This window comes from Trachymyrmex septentrionalis, unplaced genomic scaffold, assembly GCF_001594115.1.
Source record: "Trachymyrmex septentrionalis isolate Tsep2-gDNA-1 unplaced genomic scaffold, Tsep1.0 scaffold73, whole genome shotgun sequence".
In the NCBI taxonomy this organism is placed as follows: Eukaryota; Metazoa; Arthropoda; class Insecta; order Hymenoptera; family Formicidae; genus Trachymyrmex; species Trachymyrmex septentrionalis.
The window spans coordinates 870,924-886,460 of NW_017305916.1; the positions used below are offsets into that span (position 1 = coordinate 870,924).

General features: G+C 31.5%; 1 protein-coding gene across 14 annotated transcripts in view; it reads right to left on the bottom strand.

Annotated features, from left to right (window-relative positions):
- Positions 1-15,537, bottom strand: part of LOC108753883 (TLD domain-containing protein 2) — a 150,749-nt gene that overhangs the window by 10,814 nt on the left and 124,398 nt on the right. For 10 of the 14 annotated variants that reach the window (XM_018495823.1, XM_018495834.1, XM_018495831.1 and 7 more), the window contains 2 exons: positions 10,219-10,447; positions 9,394-9,480 (listed from right to left, as the gene is read on the bottom strand). In XM_018495823.1, coding sequence (XP_018351325.1) covers positions 9,394-9,480; positions 10,219-10,447 — 316 coding nt within the window. Of the gene's footprint in view, positions 1-6,024; positions 6,502-9,393; positions 9,481-10,218; positions 10,448-13,379; positions 13,802-15,537 lie in introns of those variants that run through there. The other 4 variants (XM_018495830.1, XM_018495826.1, XM_018495836.1 and 1 more) reach the window with 3 other exon arrangements.

Here is a 15,537-nt window from a genome sequence, read left to right on the forward strand (position 1 = left end):
TAATATTTTTTTAATAATATATTTTAATATTACATAAAGTATCTTTAACTACTGTCGTCATATAAATTATTATGAGTAAAGAGATTAGTACTATAAATAGGAATTATGTGTAAATAAAACTCACCGTAAGCATTCTCGACGAATGCTGAAAGACATAATTCAAAATGGGACACGGATCGACGGTCATATCGATGTAAATAAAGTCTAGATGTAGTTTTCCGCTAACCTTGAACTTTTAGATATCGTTGATTATTTGTAACAAATTTTTAAATATCGATGTTTGCTAACAGCTTGAAATTGCGACTTTACAAATCGACCTCCTGTTTTCAGCTGTATCGACAAGTACGATTGTATATAGTACTGATTGAGAGAATTTCGTCTTCACGGTGCAAAATTCACGATTCAGTTGGACCGAGGAATAGAACTTTTTACGCAAATTTCCCTTTAGAGAATCACGCGGCAGTTGCGAGGTTCGTGCAATCGGCAGGACGAATCGATCGAGACTAAATGATGTTGGAGGCACACGATCCGATTTCTTTTAGTGACCACGCGAGAAATTTTGTAAAAAAAAACCTTTCATTGGGATCCGTCTCCGGTCTCCCTTGTTCCTGTTTAATGCCAAGTACACATAAATTTCCGCCGAATGCTCACGTTGGCCTCGAGTGCATTATTCGTACGGGATCGTCCTTCGATCTCCTAGCTGTCCTGATGCGACTCTGATAGCGACAGGCTACATTAACGAACCACGCCGAGGGGAAGATACGCCACTGGTATCATTTGATTTGCCAAAATTGTCCTTAATGACACCGGCATTAATGATACCGGCTCATAATCAAGAACTTCCGTGTGCCATTATGAGATTTCGGATGGATTTCCCATATATACTTGTCCCACGATTTAAGTGATCTTTTTTTATGCAAGGACAAAATAACTTAGGAAGGTTTAAGTAAATATATATGGCGTATCATAACATAAAATTTTTAATATATGTCAAAGTTGCATTTTATTAACAAATTTTAAATTATTGTTTAATAACCTAATATTTTTGGAAAAAATAAAATCGATAAAAATAATTATAAATAAAAAAATAAAATATCTATACTTGTTTTTATTGAGTTAATTTTTGTTCTTAAATGTTAACTCATGGTATAAGATAATAAGGGACTGTCTAATTAATTATTGATAATATTAAATTAAAAAAAAAATGTTTGTCATAATTAAAAAAGTAGCAAGAATCATCACTTTCTTTAAATTCTTTAAACGAAACGGATAAAAAAGTTTCGATAGATTCGAGCAAGTGCTTTATCATTTCTAAGACATCGTTAATCTTGGATTAGCGATTCGGGAAAAAATTATATTACTTTAACAGATGGCTATGAATACATATATAGTGCGATTGCTTATCTTTCATGTTGTTAATATTTTGCGAAAATTTTTCCATGATTAAAATATGTGCTGCTAAAGTTGATAATAAATTATCCTTAGATTAAAATAACGCCGGACAGGAACGTGGCAACTATGTATTCATTTCGATTATTCTGATACAAGCATGATCGTGTCCGCGTTTACATATGCTAATCTTATGAATAAATTGTCTTGTACCAGGCAAGACAAGTCATCATTAATCAAAGATGGGAAAAACATTAAATGTTCCACCACTAATTCACGCAAGCTGATGAAGCTTTATTCGGGAGTTTATACTCTGGGTGTTCAGATACATATAGTCAGTGCGTATAAATGTATTTCGTAAATAAAACAATATTCTCCGTAAAACACTAAAATTGCAATAAAACTGTTCATAAAACGAGTGAGACATTGCTCATCATATGCACAAATATATTAAGTAATCTCTATTCAGAGATTGCAAGCGAAAAGACTTGATCGGATCACATGTATTTGTTTTTAATTGAATTTTAATTAAAATCGAAGCGAGACGCGGAAGCGACTGAACCATCGGAAAACATATAGATCACCCGTTACGGAGGATAATAAGGCTCGCGAAGCTAGCTATAAATTGCCTTCAATTGCGAACTGACTACAACGTGATCCGCTAATCGAAATTTCCTGGCAGTTTGCTACGCGAGGAGTGTTATTGTGCGACATAATGCGTGAGTACAGAGGACGTTTATGTCGTAAGTAACTAAGCAAAATTATATAATTTCGCAAAAAGCGACGACGTCGCTTTTATAATTTTGACTGTGAGATATATTACGTAAGTCACGTATTACGTCAGTCTACAGAAAAAATATGTCAAAATACTTAGACATATATTTAGTAGCGAATATGTCATTACTATTATTTTTACCTATCTGTTAAATCGTCCGATTATGCAGAGTATAACAATTGCGTCTAACAATTAGACTGATTAGATCTACGACGTTTAGACCAATAAGAATAAATCTAATTAATAAGAGAAATTCCTATATTCAGTTAAAACGGATCTTAATGCTTAAATTGCATATAGGCTCATCGATTCATTTAAATTGAAATCGTGTCTTTTATACACACACACAAGCGAAAGAAAAAAGAAATATTCTATTACAAAATTCTTTCAATTCCGAAGTAATATAAGTAAATCTTTCGTTTACTTCCTGAAATAATTAAAGATACGTGATGCATACTCTGAAATAATCTGTAAAAACTATCATCCCACACACGGAAAGTTCATAAAAGGCATTAAAAGCCAGTCGCAAATGTTAACATTCAAGGAGACCAGGAAACGGTTACCAAAAGATTGCGAAGAAGGGTCATTGCGATCGTTATTGACAATTGGCGCGGCGCGAAAATATTCACTGATTTCCTTTATAATTCCGAGATAACCTCAGAGAAATAAATATGAAAGTTAATGAGTCTGCGACTTGAATGCGCGTCAGCATATGCGAATACCACTTCATATTAAATATGCTGTTTTTATACCGCAACATTCCTAAACAGAACACAGCATAGCTATTATGAGACTAACTATACAAGTTACATCATTTTATTTCTCTAAATAAAATGCATGATTACATCAGAATCCTAATCTTGTTGCAAGTTTATATCTGCCAAATTAAACGTCATGTTATTTTTCTCTTTATAATAAAAAATAATTTTACAAAAAGATAAACAATTTATGTTTCTTAAAAATATTTTACAAACATATTTGTTTAACCATAAATATAGAACATTTAAGTTACAAATTATCTTTGATATAATTATTTGATGTAATAATAACGCCGAACGTTTGAAAAAAAATGATGGCTTGTTATCATACGAACAAATTAAAGTAAATAGAAGTACTTAATTAAAATACTAATAAAATACTTAATTTATTGATATTCTATGAACAAGGTATAAAATATATATTCTTTTATTGTTTAATAAAATATGTAAAAAATTTCACATAAAAAGAAAATATAAAAGATACGCAGTTTATGGTAAAAATTCAATTAAAAAATAAGTCAAACGATAAGCCACGCTAAAAACGCATTTAATTAACATGGAATGGAGAAGTATGTTGTAACATGAAGATTTATTTATGCAGATAACACCGGTCATGAGTCATCAGTTCCAAATAAATAGATAAAAATGATAGCAACACTTTTCAGTTTACAATGATTATTTTGGTAACTAAATTGGATAATTAAAAGGAGTATAAGACATTAACGTAATCACGATGGCCTCGAAAATCGCGTTGTATTTATTATGCCAATACATGAATACATTACGAACAAATTCAGAAATATATGCATTCGTTTTAATTAATAGAAATTTTTAATTTATTTTTATAAATCTTAAGAACATATTTTATCTAATTTTACCTAATTAGTATTAACCTATTTAATATCGTTTTGTTTAAAATTCTAAGAAACAAAGAATTGAACACTAATCCACAATTAATGACATTTTTTCTTCGTTGATATTATCAAAACTTAGACACAGAAACGGATATTTATTAATCCATTTAGTATTTAGTTAACTTAAATTGCCAACAACTTGATTAAAATAACTGGTCTGTAAAGTTCATACTAGTTTAATACCGATAATAATAATAATAATAGAATACGATACTACAATATTCGAATTTCATAACGATTGTAACTGACGTATTTCGGCATTTTCGTTAAAATAAATAAAGAAAAATTGATTCTTATAAATATTACAAAACATTCAGTCTTATTATTATTCTGTTAATCATTGCAACAAGATTTAGAATTAATGTTTCGGAATAAATTTTTTTCCAGAGACTCATTTGTCTTTCATAGCATAAGCACGATGTCATTTGCAATTATACGAACTACGGCTGGAAAATTTCGAAAATAAAATTATCACACATAAATCAAGAAAACTTGATCAATGTTACGTGGGAATAAAGTAAATTTATTTCCATAAGTATGCTGTTCAATTTCTTACATCTTATAACAAAAGATTACAATGAAAAAAATGCAATCTGCAGAGATCGCTAACAAACCATTTATTCTATTTATCACAAAATTTCTTTTCTTCTAAACTAATCCAAACTATTTATTACGTTTGACGATCGCATTACTTTCTATGTCCAATGACGTAGATGACGTTATAATGTCGCTGTATATCCACCAATTGAAATTCGTTTACTACAAATTCGTTTTCACCATAAAATTCCAAATATTCCCAAAACTTACTCAAGTTACTCGAACAAACTACTGTTTGAATGAGTCTCAAGAGGAAAAAGATATAACATCTTTTTCCGCTTCCTTTCGAGAAAGCGCTGACTCTCAATTGCCCTTCGAAAAGTTTTCACCTTTTTCAATTGTAAACTTTATTATTGTTTCAAATGCAAGTTGCTATGCAGGTGATAACCGACAATGCGCATTATTAATCAATTGATATTATCATAATTCAAAGCCGACCAGTTCTAAATGGCACATTTTGCAGTAACAGTTCGGTGAAAGGTGAACTTAGGCTCGACCAAAGACTGGTTGTTAAATATGCATCCTGCATAGTGCCGCTCTTCTCAAGTCATTAACGTGTAAATTATGTGAAATAGATCGCAAGCAAATGCATGGCTTTCGTGTATTCGCGAATTGTTAAAATCATTTCCGTTGTAAACATTACGTCGAACAGTGCCGTACGCGAATAATTGTTCATCTTGACAGACTTTAAGTGGACCATTTAAAGATGAATAAATTAACATGTTGAGTCAGTAAGTGTATCCGCTACGTAGTAAACAAAAGTAATATTAGTGACCAGAAATAATACGACTAATTGTAAGATATACTATAAGTTAAACTGTATGGAAACTATACTATAAATATAATTATATATTCACTAAAAAAAATTTCTGGTTAAAAATAAACGAAGTAGAAGATTTCGATCATACTAAAATTTTTTAGATATCACAATTAAAATTATAATAGATCCAATAAAAAAATTCTGATTTATCATTTTCAACCAGGATTAAAATTAATGCAATAGACTTTTTTTCTACAATGCAATGAAAAGAAAATGATATTGTTTAATAGCATTATTTTAATTAAAAATAATTTTGTTAATTCACAATAACACCGTTAATGAAACAAATCTTATTTTAATAAAATTTTATTTGTTTTATTAATACCGTTCTTAAATTAATAAGATTATTTTCGATTAAAATAACGCTGTTGAAACATTTTTTTTTTCAGTGCAGTGAATATAATATGTAATTATACAACATTACATAATTACAAAAGTAATTATTATCACAATTTTGTTAAGTATCCTTAATATGAATAAGCATGTATTTAAAGTTTTTGTACTCAAAGAAGTAATCGAAAATATTTTACGTCATTAATTTTAAATGTCGAATTATGAGATTTTATGGCATTTGGTAAAGAGTCCATAAATTAAAATTAAAACAGTCATTATAGTCAGGCGTCTAAGGCAAAATCTTCTTTATTACGTAATTTTAAATAGATTTCTAAACTAACATTCCTGACAATTCCAGAATTGGAGACATTTGCGTCGCGTAGAGAAGTAAGCGTGATTAAAAGACGCGAGTACATTCGCTTCAACTCTGACTTTTACCTTCGTTTTCTGTTTCAAGAATTTCGTGATCTTGACGATTGGATTCGGCATCTTTGACTTTGGCATCCTGAATCACTCGCGCTACTTTCAATGAACACTAAAATTCGCGGTCAGCACCTTTGTCCTGAATTTCGATCTTTTTTTCCTTCGTTCACAAATAAAAAATCGTGTAAAAGTCGTTTACATTATGCCTCACACACTAATTGTATTTTTTCGAGGAACACAAAGTTTCTTTTGAAGAAGCAAAGCGATAATCGAATGAATAAACGTAACTTAATTTTTTTTCTAATGTAATGTTCTTTGACAAATCACAGCGAAACCTTGCTCAATATTGCCATTTGATATTCTGATGAGTTAATTAGTTTAATCAAAACAACGTTAAGATATTCAATATTACTTGGCCTTACTGCATACTAGTTATGTTATCTAGTTTTTTTTATTTATACTGACGTGCCAATGAGTAAGAGAACTTCACTTTACGAGGATTGAAACCGTACTGGAGCTTTCGGAGTAAATCTAATACATTCATATAAGTGAAGAACGAGAGGAGGGGAGTAGAAAACGAGTGACGTATATACTTCGACAGATGCTTTCCTCACAACTGCGCATCCTCATTTGCGCAGCACGTGCTACTTGTTCTAAAAATCTCTCGTGATCTTCAATCTCCTTATATTGTCGTGAACAAGAACCATCTTTCATGAACTCAAATCAACGTTAATTTGGGCAAGATTAAGAAAATAATTATATATATTAATTCAACTTTTCAAGATTCTGTGTAGAGTAGAAAAACGTAATCTTAAAAAATATTGTTTTATAGCTTTTAAGCTAGTCACTATTCTTCAACAGTCATTTACAGTTGCTTGAATATACTTATTTCGTGAAGACTGCTACTCATTTTCATTTTATACTTATCTTTGTCTTTACCTAGTTGTAAACTTATTTTTAATTAGTTCTGGAAGTAACTTCGAAGTAATTATTCTCATCTTTAATTATATATATATCTTGCAAGCATCCATCAATGTATGTTGATAAAATTAATATAACTTTCAATGTATTTCTTCGGAAAGTTTTCCGCATGGTATACCGTTACTTTGTGGATAAGAGTTAAGCGAAATCTGAGTCAACACATTTTTAAGCAAATTATGTCTGGCTTTACGATAAACACCGCGCGAGTCCAAAAATAAGTGAAAACAATACCTGAAGCTTGGCATTTTATCGTTTATTTTTGACAGGTCAAAAATATTCCAGGAGAGAAAAATAGTCGCGAGTGGATTATAACGTTTTGTTAATAATGATCTTAAATTAATAACATTATTCATTGTGACTTTCTATAAATTTGAATTAAAATGAACAATAATTCGAAGATTTATAAACTTCATTGTATCAATTTTTTATGCTACTTTATTGAATATGTTAGTTTCAATAAATTTGATTTTTTTATTACACCTACACCGTTCGGTTATTAATATTTTATGTGTAATTTTGTTACATAAAGAAAGTGAAGTAAACAAGTGTGAATAAAAAAAAATATTCTTCGAATTTACATAAGAAAAAAACATTAAATCAATCTTTATCTGAAATCGATATCTGATTACGATAAGTATTTGTCATACTTCTTTTCGGCTCAATCAAATTTGTTTTTATCTCAATAAAATCATTATTACTTATTTCACAATAGAATGCAATGTATTAATCTACATATTAATAAATCCTCATTATTTTATAAAATAAGAAACAAAGCGTTTATAATTTAACTTAACATTTTCAACAGAAGAAGAAATTTTCTGCAAATAATTGAGCGTATGAAAGATAAGTGCCTATTTTCTTAAAAAAAAAGTTATCTATTACATCTGTGTCAATTTACACCAACTGTGTCAATTCTCATCAATAATGCATTAATATTATGCAAGCGGCGACTAGTTCATAGAGTTTGACTCTTGACACAAGTTAGCTTACATTGTTGCACGCTTACATTACGCAAGGTATACGCAGTATTTATCACGCACGTAAACGTCTAAATCTCATTCTTCCGTAAACAAATTAGAAACTAATCGTCTACCACCTTTCCATAAGGAAGCGTTATTAAATGCTTTTTAACGATAGAGAGAGATTCTATTACCGTCAGATATTTTCTTTAAGAGAATAAACAGTCAAGGGAGTGAGAGAGATTTTCCGGTCTCTTATGCTCTAGCTAACTATATTGCGTTTCTCTACTTCGTATCCACACTCACGACACAACACGATGCTATCACAATTACCATTTTGCCTTGGAATCGATAATCTTTATTGTTTTCGAGGCAGTACCGATTTGCATAAAGTCGCATCGTATAAGAATCGACTAAATATGGAAAGTGTGTTCTGCAAGTATTGCGAATCGCTCACAGAAATCTGTGACAGAAATCTGCATGAAACGAAAACTGTTGAAACGTATTATGAGATATATAAATATATATAGAGAGAGAAAACAAGATGAAGATAATAATAATGAGATACGGTAAAAACATAATACATGCGCGAGATGGAGAGTTTGAACAAGTGCATGCTGCACATTCATCTAAATTCTAGTTGAGAATATATTCTACAACCAGAAGGAACAGGTGCATGCAGTCTTTTCGGCGAGTGACGTGAGATTCGTCGAGATAAGAATCGGAAGATAAACCCTAGCTCAAATAAGATCCAAATACTAACAATAAGAGCGAATTAAACGAATTATTACTAAAAGACGTTCCTGGTATATTGATCTGTACATCATTGTTATGAATCACCGCGAGGACGAGAATAAGACAGCAAGAGTGAACAACAAGACCGTAAAGAATTCTTTACATTACTTTATCTCGTATCATAAATATTAACAAATTACTAAGGAACGTATTATATTCCCCAGCGATATTATAATTAAAAAATTGTTAATATACTTATTTCTATAACAAAAAAATAAAATTGTCCTAATCTTAATAACATCTTTCTAGCTCTTCTGTTGTTGAGTTTAAGACAATTTTATCATTTTTTTTGTTTTTTACAGAATAAGTTCTTTCTACCTAACAACAATCTTTCAATAATAATATCGTTAAAGATTCCAGAATAGGGTCCTCAGTCGTGGTAATCGAATGTACCGACATGAACAATCGAAGCGGGCATAAAGCGAGCTGAAAAAGTCAGCTAAAAAAAAAAAGAAAGAAAGAAAAAGGACATCAAACGATAGGCACGGCCGCAACATCGCGTGACAACGCCAGGTGCACCCGAGAGCTAACGAGGTTGTCTAGGGTGCGGCAGTGTTATCTAAAAGGTGCATTGTTCAACATCGAGCAATTAGGGTGCCTAATGATAGATATCATCGATCACCGGGGAGGTGGGCGGAGTGATCGGTACCTCCGAATCCTGGATCTGCTCGGAATCGGCCGATGTGCTCGAGGTCTTCAGGATGCTGTACAGCTTTACGTAGGGGGCCTTGATCAGCTGTCGGCCAATAGAATCGGCCGTGTTTAACAAATATCCTCGATCGCGGCATCATTGAGATACATCGAGTTCCGTGCGATCCTCGCGTCGAAAACCAACAGCAAGCCGACGCGTTTGATGACAATCGTGACAACAAACGCCGGAATAGAGTAGCCTTTGATGTTACTATCGATAACAATGGATTGCACGCGATATCGCGAAACATTTAACATAGCTCGGCACTATTCGATAGTCAGTCGACACGAGGATCGGGTTATCAGCGAAATTAGAAATGTTCGCAAAAGTCATAAAAGAGATCTTTGCGCTTTGAGAAATATCAAACATAGTAATCTCTTTTTCTTCAACAAATTATGCGATACTGCAAAACTTGAAATTAGTGATTTCATCGCTAGATCAAATCTAAAGTCAATTTTTCTGCAAGAATTTTAAATGAAGATCGTCAACTCTATTTTCCGCATTAAATATTTACGACATTGATGCAAGACTCGAATTTCTGTTGAAATATAGATTTTAAATAACTGTAGACAATAACGACAGACTAATAAATGATAAATAAAATTTAAAGTTGATCGACAAAGCTCTTGTTCTTATATTATATATAACTTATCAAGGATAAAAGTTTCAAGACTCTTCGGTCTTTAGTAGCAACTTCGTAACACAGTCTCTACTTAGATATTAGAAAAGTGTAACGGGATACTCAGCGACATCCTGTCGCGCATTAACAGTCACGGTACTCACCTCCCAGGACTCCCTTGTCAATTCGCTGATGTCGTCACCTTGTCCATCGCGAGCCTTGCTCTCCTCCGTGGAATCCGCGCCTTCGCCGCTTTCGTGGGGTGACAGTTCCGGCGACAGGTCAGTGTCGGTGTCGGACAGGATGTAGCCGCGTTCTCGCCAGTAGTTCTCATCCAGCTCGCCGTATAAATTCGGCACCCACGCATGAATGAACCTATACAGATCGTCCACTCTGCAAAGAGAAAAAAGAAAGAAACGATATATACATCAATTACATTATTCAGCGATGCCGAGCAAGTTTCAAAAAATTCGTCTCAAATTCAATATTTATTATTAACTTATTCATCACGAATTAAATATTACAAGTAAACAATTTTTTTACAGAAATTTTCAATTGCAACTTGACGTATTGTAATATGCATGTCCCAACATGTATGCTACCCTTAACATATTCCATGTCGAGCCAATTTTAAGTAGCTTGACTTGACCATTACACTACTATTTAAAACAAAATAAGTACTCTGAGAAAAAAATAGCCTAAATTTAAATAAATATTTATTTGAATACTGCCAACTAAATATTTACTTATAATAAATAAATTTATTTAATAAAAAGAAGAGATTGTTAAATCAATGTTTTCTGTGCCAAATAAATATATTTTTATATTTAATAAATATTTAGTTGGTACTATTCAAATAAATATTCATTGAAATTTAGGATATTTTTTTCTCAGTGTATATACTTGGGCAATGAAGAAAGAAAAAACGAAGCGTTTGCTTACATTTCTAAAAAAATAAGCAACGCAAATAGACTAAAGTCGTGCGATAATTAATACAATTTGTGTAGCGTCAATTTTTAATGACTCGACCATGCTGTGGAGGTCACTAATGACCTGTGCTATTTTTATACGTTTGTTAAATTTGTTAAATAACATGTATTTCATAATGGTTTCAAAAATCATTATTATAAAATAAAAAGTCTAATAAACCCATTACATCATATATTAGAATTATCTATCCACATATAATATCAAAAATTATTTTATAATTACGTTATTGCCAAAGTATAAAAAAACGAAACGGAAAATTCAGCGTGAGTCACTGACAATCTATGCAGCACGAAACTTATTTTAATGAACGCACAGCTACGTGCAAACGCAGACAAGTTACGAAAAATCACACATCATCAAACGGAAATGAAACAGAGTTAACATTAAGTTCTGTTATAAATTGGGTAATTGAGTGTCAGAGACGAACGAAATGTTGCCATTGCAACAGGTTTACGGGAATGAAGTAGTAACGCGAAAATGTGTAGAATTAGTTTGCACGTTTCCTCCTGGAAAAGAAATGTTAAAGGATGAGCCTCGTACTGGACAATCCTTGACAGGTAGAAATTTTATGTAGAATGATGCAAATCATTTCTCGGTTAAAATGCAGTTCGTCTGCAATTAATCAGCCGAGAATTATTTGCTATATGTTATCAGCTATCTCATACGTCGGATGGTGTCAGAGTTTTTGTCAAGTTTGCGTTACTTCGTCATACTTCCCGTAAACCTGTTGCAACATTCCGTGCATCTTCGACGCTGTTTAATTTGTAACAGAACTTAATGTCAACTCTTTGCTCCATTTTTATTCGATAATGTTTGTTCTTCGTAACTTATCTGCGTTTGTACTGTGCCTTCGTTAAAAGCAGACGTGCACGTTGAAACGTGTTTCTTGATACATCAATTTACAATAGGCCGCAATTTGCTGCATGCATTTACATATTAAAACATCAGAACGTTTATCGAACTTTAGTGCTATAGTGTGTATTATTTATTATTGCGCATCTTTTCTGTATAAAATGTAAAAAAAAATCGTAATATTACCGTTATAGAGATAAGTGATTTATTTAAATTAGGTGTGACTTTATAATAAAAAAAATTTAATGATAATACAAGTTAAAAATAAAATTATTGGAAAGATCTAAATATCTAAAATATCTAAAGATCAATATTACAGACTAAAATTTAATATTTTTGTTTCTATGTTTTTCATTTGCGTTACGTTTACGATGTTTTTTTGACCAGACAATTGAACCAGACAATTTGCATATTAATCCAAAAGTAAATTATACAAGAGGAAATAATTTTGAGATCTTATTTTCAAAGATTTTAATTTAAAACTGAAAGTTTATAAACAAAATTCAATTATAATGTAAGAAAGAAATTGTCAATAAATTTAATGGAACAGTTTAAAAAACAGATCGACATCATAGATTAAAATTTCATATTTTTGCTATGCGACATACGTGTGACATTTCCAATTCTCGCATTTTTTTAAATCACAGATTCAAGAATAAATTGTATAAAGAGAGAGATAATTCAAAAACTCTTTAGTTTTATAAATTTTAATTTGAAATTAAACAAGAGTTTATAAATTATCTCTTTTTGTACAATTATAATGCATACATAAAGCAAATTCAACAATAATATAAGCTAAAGATAAATTTATTGTATCAAAAAGTTAAAAAATAGATTTTTAAAAATAGATTGACATCATGGATGAAACTGTAATATTTTTGCTACTACAGAAAAAGTATATAAAAACGTAACCTTCCTTTCGTGTTCAACACTACACGCATAAAGATATCGGAGTAGTTAATATTTTTACTACTATATGAGACATATATGTGTGGTATCTTTGATTCACTTAATTCTTTTTCGACCGGAAAATGATTTTTCATATCAATCCAAAAATAAGTAATACAAAGGGAGATAATTTTACAATTCTTAGTTTTTATTGGAAATTTAGATCTCAATTGAAAATTAGATAAGAATTTATAAACAAAATTCAACGATGATGCAAATTGAAGATGAAATTATTGTAGTAATAAAATCATAAATTTACTTTTTTTTTTTCTAGAACAAATAAAACGTAGATATATGTGTGATGTTTTTGATTGGCGTTAATCCGCAATTGTTTTTTCGAAAAATCGAAAAATAATTATTCATACTAATCTATAAGAATAAATTGTGCAAAAGAGGGATAATTTTATAGCTCTTAGTTTTAGAAATTTTACGGTTTGAAATTACATAAGAGTTTATAAACAAGATTCAATAATGCGTAACGCGGCATTCCGCGACTTGTCCTTGCGTCGCAGCCGTGTCGCACACTATGTTTTACCTGCGATGCACGAAGGGCATCACGCTTGTCACCGCTCCTCTCACGTGGCGGTCGTAAATAAAATTCAGCATACCGCCGATCGCGCTCATAGTTCCATTCATCGCCGCGTTGTAGGCGGGAGATGGATGGGAGAAATAATGAGAAGCGCGACGTGAACTAGCCAACTCAAAGTATCACGTTGCGCGCGACGAAATTATCGGACTGTCGCGGCGTATCAGTGATCGCTATATTCGCTATCAGTGGCCTCCGCTTCTAACCTCCTGACAATTCCAGTAATATATGTACGTTTCTCACCGTAATACTTTTTTTATTTACGCGCGACACGTCAACGATTGATTTACGGCAGGCTGTCCCTCAACGGAGCCGCCGGGATACGTAACGCGAGACACTTTGCGATACGCGAACACACGTCGCGTACGTGGAGAACGACCGGAAAACGGAGTGGTTACCAGATACGTCGCGAACGTCGACAGGCGATTCGCGTACATATGTCACGTGCCGCTGATTTGCTCGGTGCACCTGCACTTTTATTTTATACGTTCACGCGAAACATTGCTCGCAGTATCGCGCCGATATGGTTGTTCCAGCTTTTTTTTAGCCAGTCAAGGCTTAAACTGCTCCTCCGTAGTTTTTCTTGCCGTCGTTTTTCTCATGAGAATGTAAAAAACAATAACAAATTCAAAACTCACTTTAAAACAGAAAGGACGGTTTTGCTGAAATATTTAAAAATTTAGCTAGATATAGATTTGAAAATAATTTGGTTAAACTATTAAAAATTATATAGAACGTTCAAGCTGGTTGTTGGAATATCAAAACTTTTTGTAATTTTGCTCATCGTGACTTTCCTACATAATTATTTCGATGGTTCAACAATTATTTTCAAATCTATATATCTAAATTTTTAGATACTTCAGCAAAGCACTTCTCTTTCCATGAATTTCCGTCGTATATTTTCAATTTATATTTAAAAACTATAAAATTATCTCTCTCTTATAATTCATTCTTGGATTGATATGAATACAGAAAGAATGATTTCAAATTAACTAAAAATGTAGTTAGATACATATCTGAAAATAATTTTGTTGGATCGTTAAAATAATTACGTAGGAATCTCAAGCATTTTGATGGTTCAATAAAATTCTTTTCAAATCTGTATCTAGCTAAATATTTAGATATTTTGACAAAACCATCCTTTTCGTGAAAAATTATTCTCCGGTCGTTGGTGCGACACAAAGTCAAATTTTAATTCAACTCAGGATATCGTTATTATAAATCGCAAATTATAACGCAAAAAACATCACATATGTACGTATCTCTCGCTTAATAAAAATATTAAATCTTAATCTACCGACCTATTTTCTAGACCACTCCAATAACTTATCTTCAGGTTACATCATCGTTGAATTTTATTTAATGTTATCTAGTTTCAAACTAAAAGGTCTCGCCGTCGCAATAAGACGAGATTATAAATATTTTTCTAAATATTTGGATTATATACGAAAAAGATATGCAATAATAGGTTAACTGATAAATGTGCATTTAATGGTATTTTTTTTAGCAATACACAACCCGTCGAATTCCAATTGAAATTTTTTATTGTAAAAAATCTTTGCTTGTGATATTTAAATTTAAATCGACAGATAAATTAGAATTGAAAATATTAGAAATGAGAAGAATTTTTGAACACTAGAACTGTAACTATGACATTTTTAACCCATCTGATAGTTTTTCTTTTGCAGTTAATTTGGATTTGCAAGTGGAGCTTTAAATTTTTCATAAATAATCATAATTAATTATAAGTAATTTCACTTTTAGGGTGACAACTCTCTTTCGTAAAAAGCCAAATTAATCTTAAACCGTAATTGGGTTAATTTAGACTCGCGGTTCTATGTTGAAAATTAAGTTGTCACATCACACGATGTATATGCATATTATCTCTTATTAAAAAAATATATATAAAATACGTAAAAAAAAAGCTTTATTTCATCACTTGTTGACATAGATGTGTATCAATTTTCTTCTAACACTTACTTATAATGATAGTAATATTTTTGGTAATTTAAAATCTATCTGATAATATAAGAGCGATTACCGGAACTCCAGATTGATACGAGAAAATATCGCTATCGATAAATCTTAATATGTACGAACATCCAAG